At 37.1% G+C, this 13810-nt stretch overlaps 1 protein-coding gene across 6 annotated transcripts in view; it reads left to right on the top strand.

Annotated features, from left to right (window-relative positions):
* The window catches only part of Ptprc (protein tyrosine phosphatase receptor type C), a 107643-nt gene that overhangs the window by 64064 nt on the left and 29769 nt on the right, over positions 1–13810 (top strand). For all 6 annotated transcript variants that reach the window (XM_076547517.1, XM_016000966.3, XM_076547514.1 and 3 more), the window contains 3 exons: positions 1255–1377; positions 7842–7997; positions 9420–9628. In XM_076547517.1, the coding sequence (XP_076403632.1) occupies positions 1255–1377; positions 7842–7997; positions 9420–9628 (488 nt within the window). The remainder of the gene's footprint in view (positions 1–1254; positions 1378–7841; positions 7998–9419; positions 9629–13810) is intronic.

The raw sequence follows: 13810 nt of genomic DNA, 5'->3' as shown, positions 1-13810 counted from the left end.
AAAAGATATACAAATGGTGACTAAGCCCATGGAAAACTTCTCAGCCTTATTAGCCATCTGGGAAATGAAAGTCAAAACAAGATGGAGATTGTACACATAGCCACTAACAAAAGACTGACAATATTATTGATGAGATTGTAGCAATTCACCCAACATAAGAAGAAAGACTATATCTGCAAAGGAAAGTGGATTCATGAATATGCATCCACTCTTAGAAAGAGCCCAAACGGCCCACAAGTGTTTAATAATAGAGAAAACATGGAGTATGTTAATGAAGAACACTGCTCATTATCCCTTGCTCTAATGAGACAGTTGCCATATAAAGATAAAATATTCATTTAGACCATAAGTTTGGAAATTTCAGTCTAAGACACTGTGGCACTGGGTCTCTGATAGGGCCACCAGTTAATAATGGTAGGAATGTATCTTGAAGGGAACTACTCATCTTGTGTGTCATGAAGGAAAAAGAAAAGAGAAGAATAGGGACCCTTGATTCCATTTGAGTGTTTGCTTCCAAGGACCCAACGATTTTACACTAGGCCTTATCTCTCCAACAGCCCACCAAGACATGTTGTGATGTTCAGCCACCAACCCATATAGCCTTACTGATTACTAAAAAGACATAGTTATAATGTGTAAAAATAAAATCCAAGTGCTATATTAAAACCAATGTAATTTGTGCAAAATATTACTGTTTAATTCTATTTATATATAATGAATACAAAGTTACATTCAATCTATAGCATTATGAAGTAGACCAGAGAATATGTGGTATCTCAAGGGAGCTCATTTTGACTGTCAAGTGACATACAAGGACAACAGAAATGTTCTATATTAATTGTGATGGTAGCACACATGGATGCATAAACTCATAACTCATCAAGCTATACCTTAAGCAAGTGTCTGTGAGTGTAAATTGTGTCTCATTAATTATATTTAGATGTTTTGCCCAGCAATATCTCAAAATACCAAAATATCTGAACAACAGTATCTGTGAGAAAAGAATATTCTTAGGTATTCTTCAAATCACTGGGATCTCTAGATTTCCTACTGCTGTTTGGAGAGAAATATACTCTATGAAAGAAATCTAGTCAAAGGAAGCAGCATAAGTCTAAAGACTTCATTGAGATTTTATTAATTCACAGTCAGTCAAAAAATGGCTGTTAGTGATTCCAGGTTGTTATGTAAATACTATTTTTTTCAGTGTCTTATTTTTTCCATTGTAACTCTTTTCTTTTTCTTTCTTTTAAACAGCTCCAAAGAAGCCCCTAAATGTTTCATGTAAGAATGTAAGGGAGAACAAAACATCAGTTACCTGGACTCACCCTGCATCTTTACTCCATGGTTATTATTTATGTTCCAATAAGACCAAATCAGGTAATTTTGTACAATGTAATTCCCACAAAGGAAGACAAATCAAGAATTTTTAAATGCTGGCACTATGGTTTTAGCCAGGGAGTTACAGGGCTTTTATGTAGATGGTGAGAGATTTCTGTATGTCTCAGTTTTAGAACTGTCATTAACAAAGGACTTTCCAGCTTCAATGTAGCAAAAAGCAAGAATATTCCTAACACTGATTTTCCTTAACCTTTCTTAACTTTAATCTTGACATTAAAGCACAGAGAAGGAAAATTTTCTTATGAATAACATGTTGTTCCCATCTTGCAAATATCATGTAATTGGTCTACACTATTTTGAACTCATCACTCAAGCCCCTAGATAAACAAGCAGACAAATGCAGACATACAACCTTGTGTGAATAAAAATGAATGCCATCCCATCTAACCACTCAAAGGAGAAACCTGGGTAATTTTAGTTCTTAATTAGTCTGCTTCAGAAATTAACGTAGTCCCCCAAATGTGGCATGACTAGCTTTAGATAAGTCTGCTTAGATGAACAGATGTCTACTGGAGAAGATCAAATATCTAGAACATTTATGGAAAGCAACAGACAAGATTGGAGTCTCTTAAAGCAACCTGCATATCGGACAGACCTTTACCTCTGGACTAGTGTTGTGATGAACTGAGCACTCACAGATTCCTTTTTGTGTTTAGCTGGAAGAAATCAGACATATGTTACAAAATTTGAAAACTAAAGATCCATTTTTGTATATTCTTACATTTTGATGACATTTTCCTCCTTATTCTTGAAATCATAATAATCAAATGACTAAAGAAAGTTAAGAGGCATGTTATCCTTAGCCCATGTTATGGAGAGAAATATAAGCAGTGCATTTGAGAGTCTGATAAATCAAAAGTAGATGGAAAAGACAGGAGAAATAGTGATTCTACGAAGATAAAACAGAGGGGCTACTTTTCCTCTGCTTCGTCGGACTTGTGTTTTATGGATCTTTCTGTATGGTTTCTTCAGAAATACACTGTTTGGTTTTTCTTTCTGTTTTTAAGATTTTTCTACTACTCTGTTTTGCTGTACTTCCAGTTTGATGTATTCTTTACTGAACTGTTTGTATATCAGGGTATGTGGTAGAGTTACTTGTGTATATGGTTTATTTGAATTCTGTATAGTCTGAAGAATCCATATTTGTACTGAATAGCATAATTAAGGTAAGGATAGGATGAGTTATTAAGTTTGGAGAGTCTTGTATGTCTACAGACAACATAAGGCCCTTCTTACTGTCACTTAGCTATACGGCTGTTCAAACATAATGCTTGCACATGCTTTCAGGGGAATGAAGGGAGCTTGGGCGATACGTATCTTCTAGTCTCCTAAACTGTGCACTGTTAACTGAATTGATCCTCCACTCTAGTCTTGTGACAAGACCACCTTAAAGATCCATTGAAGCTGCCCCCAACCCCCTTTCCATGATCTCTGACTATAGTTAAAATGATTTGCCAGTAACTGAAGACTGCTTGGCCTCTGTTTTCTCACTCATATCTAAGGTATGCTGCAGGGAGATCAACATCCAGTTTATCTGGATGATTTGGCAGGATCCTAGCATCATTCAGTCCTTTAAACTAAGCACCCTAGTCCAGGTAAAAAGCCCTATTCAGAATTCACTGGTCTAAAGTCTTTGAAATGAATGTCTTTACATCAAACTTTACATTTCATCTCATCATTTCACAATGTAACTATTTTCAGGATCTCCAAAAGTTAGAAAAGAAGAGAGAAATATATCCAGTATTTATTTCTCTTGGGATATCTGGTAATTTTATTAGGTTCTACTTAAAGTGTTTTTTGATATGATCTACTATCTCAAGAGAGTTGTTTGTGTGGTGAGAATCAGATTAACACAATTTTAGATGATTTTTCAGCAGCTTCAGGTGAGATTCCTGACATTGTTATATTCATGTTTTTTACCATATGCTATATCTTGAGGAGCTGTAGCTTTGTTTTATCAACTTAACAACACCTAGTGACAAGAAGATACACCCCCCCTGCATTCCCGGATCATTGAGGAAGAGGCATTTTCAGCTTTGTGCATTCAAATGACTAATTTTTAAGGGTTATTAAAAAACAATGTGCATATTTTGAAACTATGATGAGTTAGGAATCATTATGTATATCTTTTAAATATGACCTTTTATTTGACTCTTTTGACACTGTAATATCCCTTGGATAACAGTGTGTTTTCAATAATCCCATTGGGGCAAGCATGCCTATACTGTTTGAAATAGTCTCCATGAAGACACTTTAGAGGAGATCAAGTCTGGAAATTATCAGTTCATTTCTCATGTTAGTCTATATATATATATATATATATATATATATATATATATATATATATATATATATATATATATATAGCACTGGTGACAAAAATCACTGTCTTCCCAGGTGTTTTCAAAAATGGCAGACATGACTTGGATGGTGGGCATACTACTATTGCTTTATGGGGGAAAATGAAGCACTTAATGAAATAAGGTGTTCATTTGTTCCATACAGTTTGTTCCTCTGAGACCTGAAAGTATTTGGGTTCATAACGAAGCCAAGAGTGTTCATGTAAAGCATCGTGGAATGTATTAGTGAGGGTTCTTCACTGGAAGAGAATCAAGGGGATGTGTGTAACAATTATTAGATTAGTTAACACAGTCTGAGATTGGGTAATCCTTCAGTGTCCATCTGTCCGCTGCAGAGACAGGAAAAGCAGTAGCTGTTCAGTGCAAGAGCTTTGGAACCTCAGCAAAGAAGGACCACAGTCCAAGGCTGAAGGCCTAAGAGCTCCCTGCAGTGTCACTGCTGTCAGCTGTGTTCAAAATTAAAATGGTGTGTGATGACAGCAATAGGTGAAAGCATATCCACTCAAGAAGAGTCTGTCCTTCATTCATGAGAGAGCTTCATCCTCATTCCACATTCATTTAGGCCCCTATCTTATGGGACAATGCTATCCATATCCAGGGCAGATCTTTCTCACTCACTTCACAGAACCATGTGCCAGTCATTGTCTCACACACCTCACAGACATACAAGTGTGACTTACCAATTTTTAAGGCTTCTCTCAATTCAATGAAGTTGTCACCCAAGATTAACTATGACAGAGCCTTTCAACCAAAGCTTGAAATTCCTTAGTAATTTCAACAAACACCCCAAATATTCTGTCCAAACACTAAGAATCTCCATTAGTTACTTCTTTTAAAAAAAATCTTCAGATTTATTGTTCAAAATAAATGAATCATTTCATTTTTGTTGTATTAGGTAAAATAGGATTGAATTACATTATAAAGCTGTGTTTTGATGCCAAAATGCTTATGAGATTCCATATACAACCTCATGAATTTAGGTCACCAAATAAAAGCCAAACTGAGCTGGAGATCAGTAGCCTTAACCCCTGGATATTGTCCCAGTGGTGAAGGCATTATCCTAAAAACCAGGCACCACATGAAAAATGTAGCAGAAGGGTCAGAGGGTGCCATCTGACCCTTCTTTTATGCAGCCTTCTTAGAGAGAATTCTCACTATGTGTAAAGCAGACCTGAGCTAGAAAGTCATATCTTTTCCCAGGCTTTAGGGATTTCTGAGAAATAGATACTGTAGTGGGTAGCCATTCCAGCTTGGTTCTGGAAGTTCCAACCCCCATTGAGACTCCTGGCGCCCAACGTGACTCTGGCAACTGTCACGCCTACGAGGCGGGGCAAGGGGAGGCGCCTGGGGACCCGAGAGCTGGATGGGCTAGCGCTCTCTCGGTGCCGGAGTCTCAATGGGGGTTGGAACTTCCAGAACCAAGCTGGAATGGCTACCCACTACAAGATACCATTAGAAAAACTGCTTTTCCTCACTTATTATTGAGATTTCCATGATGATGTTTCACTGTAGAAATTTGGTCATAAGTATGTGTTGACTTTCTGATACTGCTCCTGAAAGCCCAAAGACATATCCAAGAGCACCAGAGAAGTATCATCTCAAGAAAAAGTCAGGCTTCACCCTATTGTGGGCATTTATTTCCTGCTTTTCTCCAGAGAGCAGGTGAAATGGTAAAGGTAGGAGCTCAATTTCCATACCTCAGTGCCTAAGCACCATCCTGGCTTCATTTCCCTTGTCTGTCGTCAAGGACAAATGGCTTAATTTTTTTATGGCTCAGTTTTCTACAAAATACAGTGATGTGGCAAATACCAGCTTTATAACTGTGGTGATGGTTAAATCAATTAACTCACACATCACATAAACAGTGATTGCCACACGTAGAGTCATTGATCACTTTTTGGTGTTATTGTTATCATTGTAACTACTGGCTAATAACATGCTGCTTAAAATTTCTTTGCTATAATAGTTTTCTACTTAAAATGTCAATATGTGCCAGATGTTTTCTCACTTAACATATGCTAGCTCTTCAACCAATGTCCTAACTCTTAACTTCTCATCCTCACCAAATAGCCCAAATCTGCTGTGCTAGTCATGTTTGTCCATAAGCTCAAAACATTCCTTCTTTCATTTATGTTGTTTTGTGGCAATGCAACTCAGTAGTAGCATGCTTGTATAGCATGCACAAGTCCATGAGTTAGACCTTAACACCCCAAAATACCAAGTTTTTCTCTTTCAACTCATTCAGTTTTACTCATCTTTCCATGCAAAGCCCAGATCCCAGTTATCATAATCAAGCCTTCTCTCATTCTCATGGCTCCATAAATTACTACAACCTTAAAATAATGTGAACCTACTTATTGGTGATCTGATGGCTTCTTCCCTGAAAGGCTGTGGCAGTAGCTCATGCTGATGCTCTAAGGTCAGATTTAAGTATCAGAAAAGGTGTGAGAAAAACAACCATTCTAAAGCATTACAACTTAAGACTTTGTAGTGTTCACTGGGGCCTGTGTTATGTCAGAAGAGAAAAATCTTCACAAACATGTCTTAAGTTAATTGAATATTCTATGCACCACATTAATGATATGTCATAACTTTGGATGCTTTCAGATTTTTAGAATAATTGGATTTATTCAATGAATTTTTGAGTAACTGTGCTGCTTTCTCATATATATACATACATATTTATATAAACACACACTTACACATATATGTAAAATTAAACACACTTAGGCCGTTTTGATCACCCCTCTCCATCTCCTCCCCCCTATACTTCTCCTGTTCCTCACTTCCAAATTTACAGCCTCCTATGTTTTTTTTTTAATTATTGCTACATATACATGTAAATGACGAAACATAAAAATGCAGCCTGCTGAGTCCATCCAGAGTTGCCTGCAGGTCACTCGATATCAGATAACCAATCAGAAGCATCATCCCTAGGGAAGATGGATTATCCTGATCTCAGAAATTGCTAATAGCTTGTAGTTCTTCATTTAAGGTTGGGCCCAATGAGGTTTCCCCCACCCAGGTTTGGCTGTCGACTGCTGTTGGAATTGTTTGGCTCTCATTAGGTAGCTATGCTGTTGACATTTCTTAGGTGTAGGTTTCCGGTCATTGCTAGAAGACACTATTACACCGCAGACTTCCTGGTCCTCTGGCTTTGTGGTCTTTCTGCTCTCCTTCTTCCTTGAAGAAAAGAAGTTTCTTTGATGAGGGGTAAGAGGTACACTTACTTGAGTATAACAATACGAATTCAGAATTCAGATAGGCAGAGTACTGGTTTAGGGAAGTGCCAGAGGTAGTGTTCCTCTAGATTCTATGACCAAACTAACCACACACAGTTGCCTATGTTTACAGTACCAGCTGTAATTTTCCTCCTGTTAAGTGGGCCTTAAGTCCCATTAGACAGCTATTGTGTACTGCCAAGATCTGTATACCACTATTGCCCCTTTGGAGATGTCTTGCTGTGCTGGTCATTGTCGTTCATAGATGTCACAGCTAGGTAGGACTACTGACTGTCTCCCTCCTTTAGTAGCTTGCATATCATCTGGTACTGAGAAAGCTAGTCCTCAGGGAGTAGGTTTCCAGGTCAGTTCTAGTAATGTCCTCCCTCCTTCTCATGGCCCCATGAATTTTGTGGTGTCATTAGCAACAGGGACTTAGCTTCAGCTATGGGTAAATATAAGGTAATGATTACCTGTGTCTTCTTCAAGCATCCTTAGTGTTTTGTATTACTCTTCCCTCCCTCCTTTTCTGTGTTTTCCCCCTTCCCCTCTTAAAGCCCCCTTCACATTTCTCATCTCCCTCTTCGTATTGCCTGTATCCTGCTGTCCCCTCTCTAGAAACTCACTCCCCAGTCCCTTTGTATTTTCCTGACTTCTGCAGTTACTCCAGGTTGTATACTCACATCTAAAGATTTGGAGCTGGGAACAAAGGTGAGAGACAACATGTGGCGCTGGTCTTTCTGTACAAATTCACTTAATATTTGGAGTCTGCTTAGAATGATAGAATGTAAAAACCTAGTTATACGCATAGGGATCCTGACTTTCAGGAACTTACTAAATCCTTCTTTCCTCTTAATTTTAGAAACATGTACAAAATTGGCGAAGAATGCAACCTGGTTTGAGGTGAACTCCCTGAAACCTTACACATACTATCATGTGTCACTTTACGCCTATGTTGTTGGGCGAGTGCAACGTAATGGGACTGCTGAGCAATGCTTCTTTCGGACAAAAGCGGCTCGTAAGTTCTTTGCTTTAATGTTTCTTCCATGAAGGGCAAGGAACAACAAATGCCATTTTCATGTACAATGCATTGATCTTTCTGCTTTGTTTTAGAAATGCATTGTCCTGGTTGGTATGTTTGTTAACATCTCAGATTTGTTTAGAAATATTTAAAAACTGCTATTCAAAGTTCACTCTGCTTATCAAATGTAGTCACAAGGTTGAAGGAACAAAGCTGGAAGCTTCATCAGCTGGTGGGTTTTTTTTGGGGGGGTGGGGGGGTAAGACTTCATGCACTTAAGCCCCTCAGCAACTTAGATTAAAAGTTCTCCCTTTACTATCCAAAAACACTAACTGCACCAAGATACAGAGCATTGATCCCTATTCACATGACAAAACATTTCATAATATACAGCTTTTTTTAATGTCATATTTTACATTGGACATTTCAATGGTCTGGCTTTCAGTGTGATGTTTACACAGTTTGTGGAAACAAACCTAGATTAGTGTTCAAGGTAACTGCTAATCTCAATTAGGGGCAGGGAAGAAGAAAGAGTCTGGGGTTCTGGTAGGATCTACGACTATAGGACCTAATGAGCACCAGATTCTTGGAGAAAAAAAAAGTTGTCACTGTTAAAACATTCTCCACATCACTGAGGCTCAGGTTTTAAATGACTAAATCCTAAAATCTCAGTATAGAGAGGAAAAATGTACACACAATCCCACCACTAGTTCAGGAACTGTTGGCATTTGATAACTACTAGAGAAGGAGAGTCAGTTACCTTTAATGATGTGACCCTTGATAGGCTGACCACACATTCAGACAGGCCCCAAGCCCAAGAACTAGCTTCATGGGGCAAGAAGAAGAAGAAGAGTAAACTCAAACCTGCATGGGTGGTAAGGCAAGAAGACGGGGAGAAGAGGCGCTGGGGTGTGTATGTATGTGTAGGCTCAAATATATACTGTATGAGAATCTCAAAGAATTAATAAAAGTATCGAGAATTTTCCAAGTCCTACAGCTATATGCTATTGTTGCCTTCCCAGGTTTCTGGGATGTCAAAGCAAATGTAAGTGGTTTGTTGCCTCAAGAATATCACCTGGTGTTGAGTAGGATATTCAGAGGAAGAGGACTGGGCTGTACAGGGGACCTTACATGTTTCTCAAGCATCCTCCCCTGTCCCTCATTTTCACTTTTCACTGTTACTTAGTTCCACATTCTGTTCCTCAGGGATTGTGCAAACTCTCAGGACTTTAGCATGTCTTACACGTTAATACTTGATGAAGAGTGACTTATTTTTAGATGTTTTAATATAGACTTTGAATCTGTGTTCTCTTGTGCAGACCAACACTTAAAATGTTTTACATTGTACTCGGGTTTCAAGTTATTTAAGTTTTCACATATCAAATGATTGAGATAACAAACACTTCTTTATTTTCATAGGGCCAAGCGTGGTTAGAAACATGAAAGTCATCCGGAAACAAGAAAATGTTATAAGTGTCACATGTGAGCCTCCTAGTGAAATTAATGGCCCTGAAAAATCTTACATTTTGGAAGTCAAAAGTGGAAATTCTTTATTTAAGAATTTCAAGCACCCCACATGCAAATTTGAAGTAGATAATCTCTACTATTTAACCGAGTATACGTTTCTGGTAAGGTCATGCTTTCCATAATCACTACTTTCCCAAGCTCTATTACAATGTTTAATGCTAAGTACTTGCATGGCATGTAGGTCAGTGCTTATATGGACTTAAAGATTTCTGATGACTTGTAGAATCAACACTAGAACATTCAACAATTTGGTGCCAAACATTTTATCTCTGGAGTGAAAAGCAACGTTTTAAGGCAAAATTTTGTTAGAACATCTGCAACTTCAAAGTGACCACTGTAGGGAAGTTGTTGCTCATGTGCCTGGTAGGAGACAATTCATGAGTAGCAGATCTTTACTTTGCCAAATATTTATTTTTATTGTTTTCGACTACAAAATTTTGTGTGTGCTTTGAGGTTAGAAAATACTAGAAACAAATTCAGTAAAGCATTTGAACATAAAGTGAATGTAAAGAAGCTTAAAACATCTGTAATTTCTCTATGGACCATGTATTATAAAGATATTTCTGTTCTTTATAATGAAAATGGTTATGCATTAGATAAAAATCAACATTTCTAATACAGTTATGTAAATTTTATTTTTTTTCTGTATTATTTCATCATGCTCACCTGTGTACGATTTTGTTATTTAACTTCCAGTAGTTACATAAGGTTCTGCCATGTGGTTTTTATCATATTCTACTAACAATAACTATATTGAGGTCTAATATACACAGTATTCAGTAAACATGTTTATTGATTAATAGCAACTTCATGTAATGTCGTTAATAATTTCTACTCAATACATGAAAAGGTCAACTCAAGGAAAGAAAAATCTTACTTTGGCTTCTAGTTTGAGGGAAGGCATCATGGCAGGAGCCTGATAGAACTGGTTACATTGCACCTGTCTTCAGAAAGCAGAGAGAAACGGATGTTGGTGCTCAGCTTCTCCCCTATAATTATTCCAGTTAATACCTTATACCTGGTAGCTCTGTGGTGCTGCATTTTGGGTTGGTTTTCCCTATGCAGTTAACCCTATTCCCTCACACACAAGCCTAGAAATGTATTTCTTAGGCGATTCTGGATCTGTCAAGATGACAATCAGTATTAACCATTGTAAGTTTACCTGTCAGCTTGACACCCAAGAATGTAACTTTTAATCCATAACCTTCCACCTATTGTGTTCTCCTCTTCTTCTCCTTTAAACTTGCTCACACACTTTTCTCACCACGCTTCACATTTTCATATCTCTCCTCTTTCTTCCTGGAGATCTGAATGAGAACAGTAAGCAATAGCCATGCTATAGCCTGAACACTGTGCTATCATGAGATTTCCTTCATCAAAGAGATTAATCCATCTCTTTTTAGTTCACCATTACTCAATTTCTCAGCCATGGATAGAATCTAGGCAGATTCCTTGCCAAAATGTATCATGTAGCTGATACATTCAACCCTGGTCCCCTCCAACTCTTGTAACACCATAGGCTGAACACTTACTAGTTGCCGTTCTCTTGGTATTCTGGTCTTCAGATTCCTACCACAATTATATATTATATTCTGCTTAAAGCATCTGAGACCTTCTCTAGAATGAATCTCCAAACTCTTTCACCTTTTCACAAACCAGTTCCCAAGGAGTGAGGATCATGTGCTCAGGTGTATCACAGCAGTGGCTCTATTCCTTGGAGGATATTTTCTTTGTAATTTTTACTTTATTTATGAAGGCCCATGTGTATGTGAATGTGGCTAATACCTGCTATAGTGCACATGCATGGAAGTCAATTCTCTCCTACCATGGGTTCAAGGAATTGAATTCAAATTGCCAGGCCAGGCTTGTGTAGCAAGCAGTGTTATCTGCTGAGGCATCTCTTTGGCCCCTGGTTTTCTGTATTAGCTACTTGTCTTGTTGCTATGACAAAATACCAGACAAATTAACTTGAGAAAGAAAGAACTTATTTTTATCTCAGTTGGAGGTGGTACAGACCATCATGATAGGGAAAGGATGATGGCAGGACCATGAGGCAGCTGGCCACATCTTATCCACAGCTATAAAGCAACAGAGTAATGTTAAGCCTGCTTTCTCTTTATTATTTAGTCTAGCATGGAATGGTGCTACCCACATTTAGGGTGGATCTTAGTCCTCAACTAACTCCGTCTTGACACTCATTCACACAGATATGTGTTGAGCTTTTTTCATGGTTGATTATAGATCCTGTCAACTTAATTATAAACATTAATCATACAATACGATAGTGATAGTTGACTTCATTGGCTTCTTGTCACTACAAGTGTTTTTATATAATCACCATTTTGGACTATAATTTTTAAAGAAGGAAAGTAGTGTATTAGTTATGGTTCTCTAGAGTAACAGAACAGGAAGAATATATATGGGATTTATTATAGTAGCTTACAGGCTGTGGTCCAGCTATTCCAACAATGGCTATTATTTCCAATGGAAAGTCCAAGAATTCAGCAGTTGTTTAGCCCATGAGGTTAGTTGTCTCAGTTGGTCTTCAGCATATGCCAGAATCCTGAAGAAATAAGATCTAATGCCAATGACAAAATGACTTAACAGCAAGAAGAAGAGCAAGCAGGCAAAGAGCAATTGCTTCTTTATTCCATGTCCTTTATATAAGCTTCCACAAAAAGGTATGGCCCAGATTAAGGTGTATCTTACTACCTCAAAAAATCTGGATTTAATGTGGGTCTTTCCACATCAAATAATTCAGTCAAAAAAAAATTCTCTCGCAAGTGTACCTAGCTGCCTGGATTTTAGTTAATTCCAGATGTAGTCAAGTTGACCTCCAAGAATAATCATCACAAGTAGTTTCTAATTCATTAAAAAAATGGTGTTATTTTAAATGGTGCTACAGTGGTGATTATATAGTCTGACTTGCTCATATGGTGAATTACAGTAATGGGTTTTCTAATGCAAAACACTCTTCATATTCTAAGAGGCAAATTATCTCTTCTCTTTCATAGTGCATTATTTTTCAATGCATTATTGAACAAATAGTTTAATATTTATTTAATTCCATGAGTAGCTATTCACAAAGGAGATTATTCAATAAATAGGTAGAGATGGTTTTGACATCTGAGTGGTATGCATAAATTTTGTTGCGTTTTGGATATATTTCACTCTTTTTCAATGTTGAATAACTTTAAATAGTGTAGGGATGATTTGTACCCTAGAAATCCCTTTGATCCTTTTAATACAGAAGTATTCTTATGGAATCATTTACATTGTCTTTCACAATTAATGGTTCTTGCAGATATTTTTTGAGTGAGTGTGCCATTTATATCTTCCCGAATGGTGTTCCACATGGAGAAACAGCATGCTGTTACTAAAGCATCCTGCATTCTGTTCCACTGTGTGCAGCTTCCTCAGTGGCCACAGAGTTCTTGGCACAGTATTCCATTTAGTCTCACACACACTCAGCTTTTATCTTCTTGATGTCTTTACTCCAGGACTTGCTTTTCTTTGTAGGATTCTCTTCCACTCTTTAAACATTGTAAATTATCACGTATCTGGGATACGTGAGTGAGCATTATAAACATAGAATTCAAATTAGGAAATAATTATCACTTAGCTATTCCTTCTCCCACAGCATAAATAGATCTCTTGTTTTCTTGATTTCACTCATCATAACTTATTTCCACATGCATTTATAACCCTAAGACAATAGACACACTTTCATGAGGATGTAATCGTCTCATATTTATTCAGTATCACCATTTCCACTAAAGATATTTATGTTTATTTTTTTTTGTAGTAATTTATTTCTAGTGATAGAATTTGTTTTGATGTTTTTCTCATTGTGTCTTTACATTTTATGAAAAAATAATTATGATAATTATTACTGTGGTTTGGAAAAATTTGTATCCTGATCCTACATGGCTTGTCAGTTATATCAACCTGCCTGCACACAGAAAGTAATGGATTCTTAAAGTACATTGTTCTGATAATTTCTACCTTAATGAAATCTATAATGGTTACTTGGCAAAGTTTACAATGTAATATATCTACATATGTGGAGTTTAAAATTCTATTGCTATAAATTTTATTGCTTTATAAGAGGAACTTGACACAATTTTGTTTATGGATATTGGGAAATTCTATAGAGAGTGAAGGCTTCTATGCATGTTTATCAGGATTGTCACATCATGTTAATCCCCTGTAATGATGTTATTCAGATCTATTTTCACATAATTTATGTGGTGTCAGTAGTCTTGTTTCAGCATCTCTTTCTG

Source organism: Peromyscus maniculatus, chromosome 11 (genome assembly GCF_049852395.1).
Source record: "Peromyscus maniculatus bairdii isolate BWxNUB_F1_BW_parent chromosome 11, HU_Pman_BW_mat_3.1, whole genome shotgun sequence".
NCBI lineage: Eukaryota > Metazoa > Chordata > Mammalia > Rodentia > Cricetidae > Peromyscus > Peromyscus maniculatus.
The sequence above is the reverse complement of the archived record's forward strand: the minus strand, read 5'-3'. Positions and strand labels throughout refer to the sequence as shown.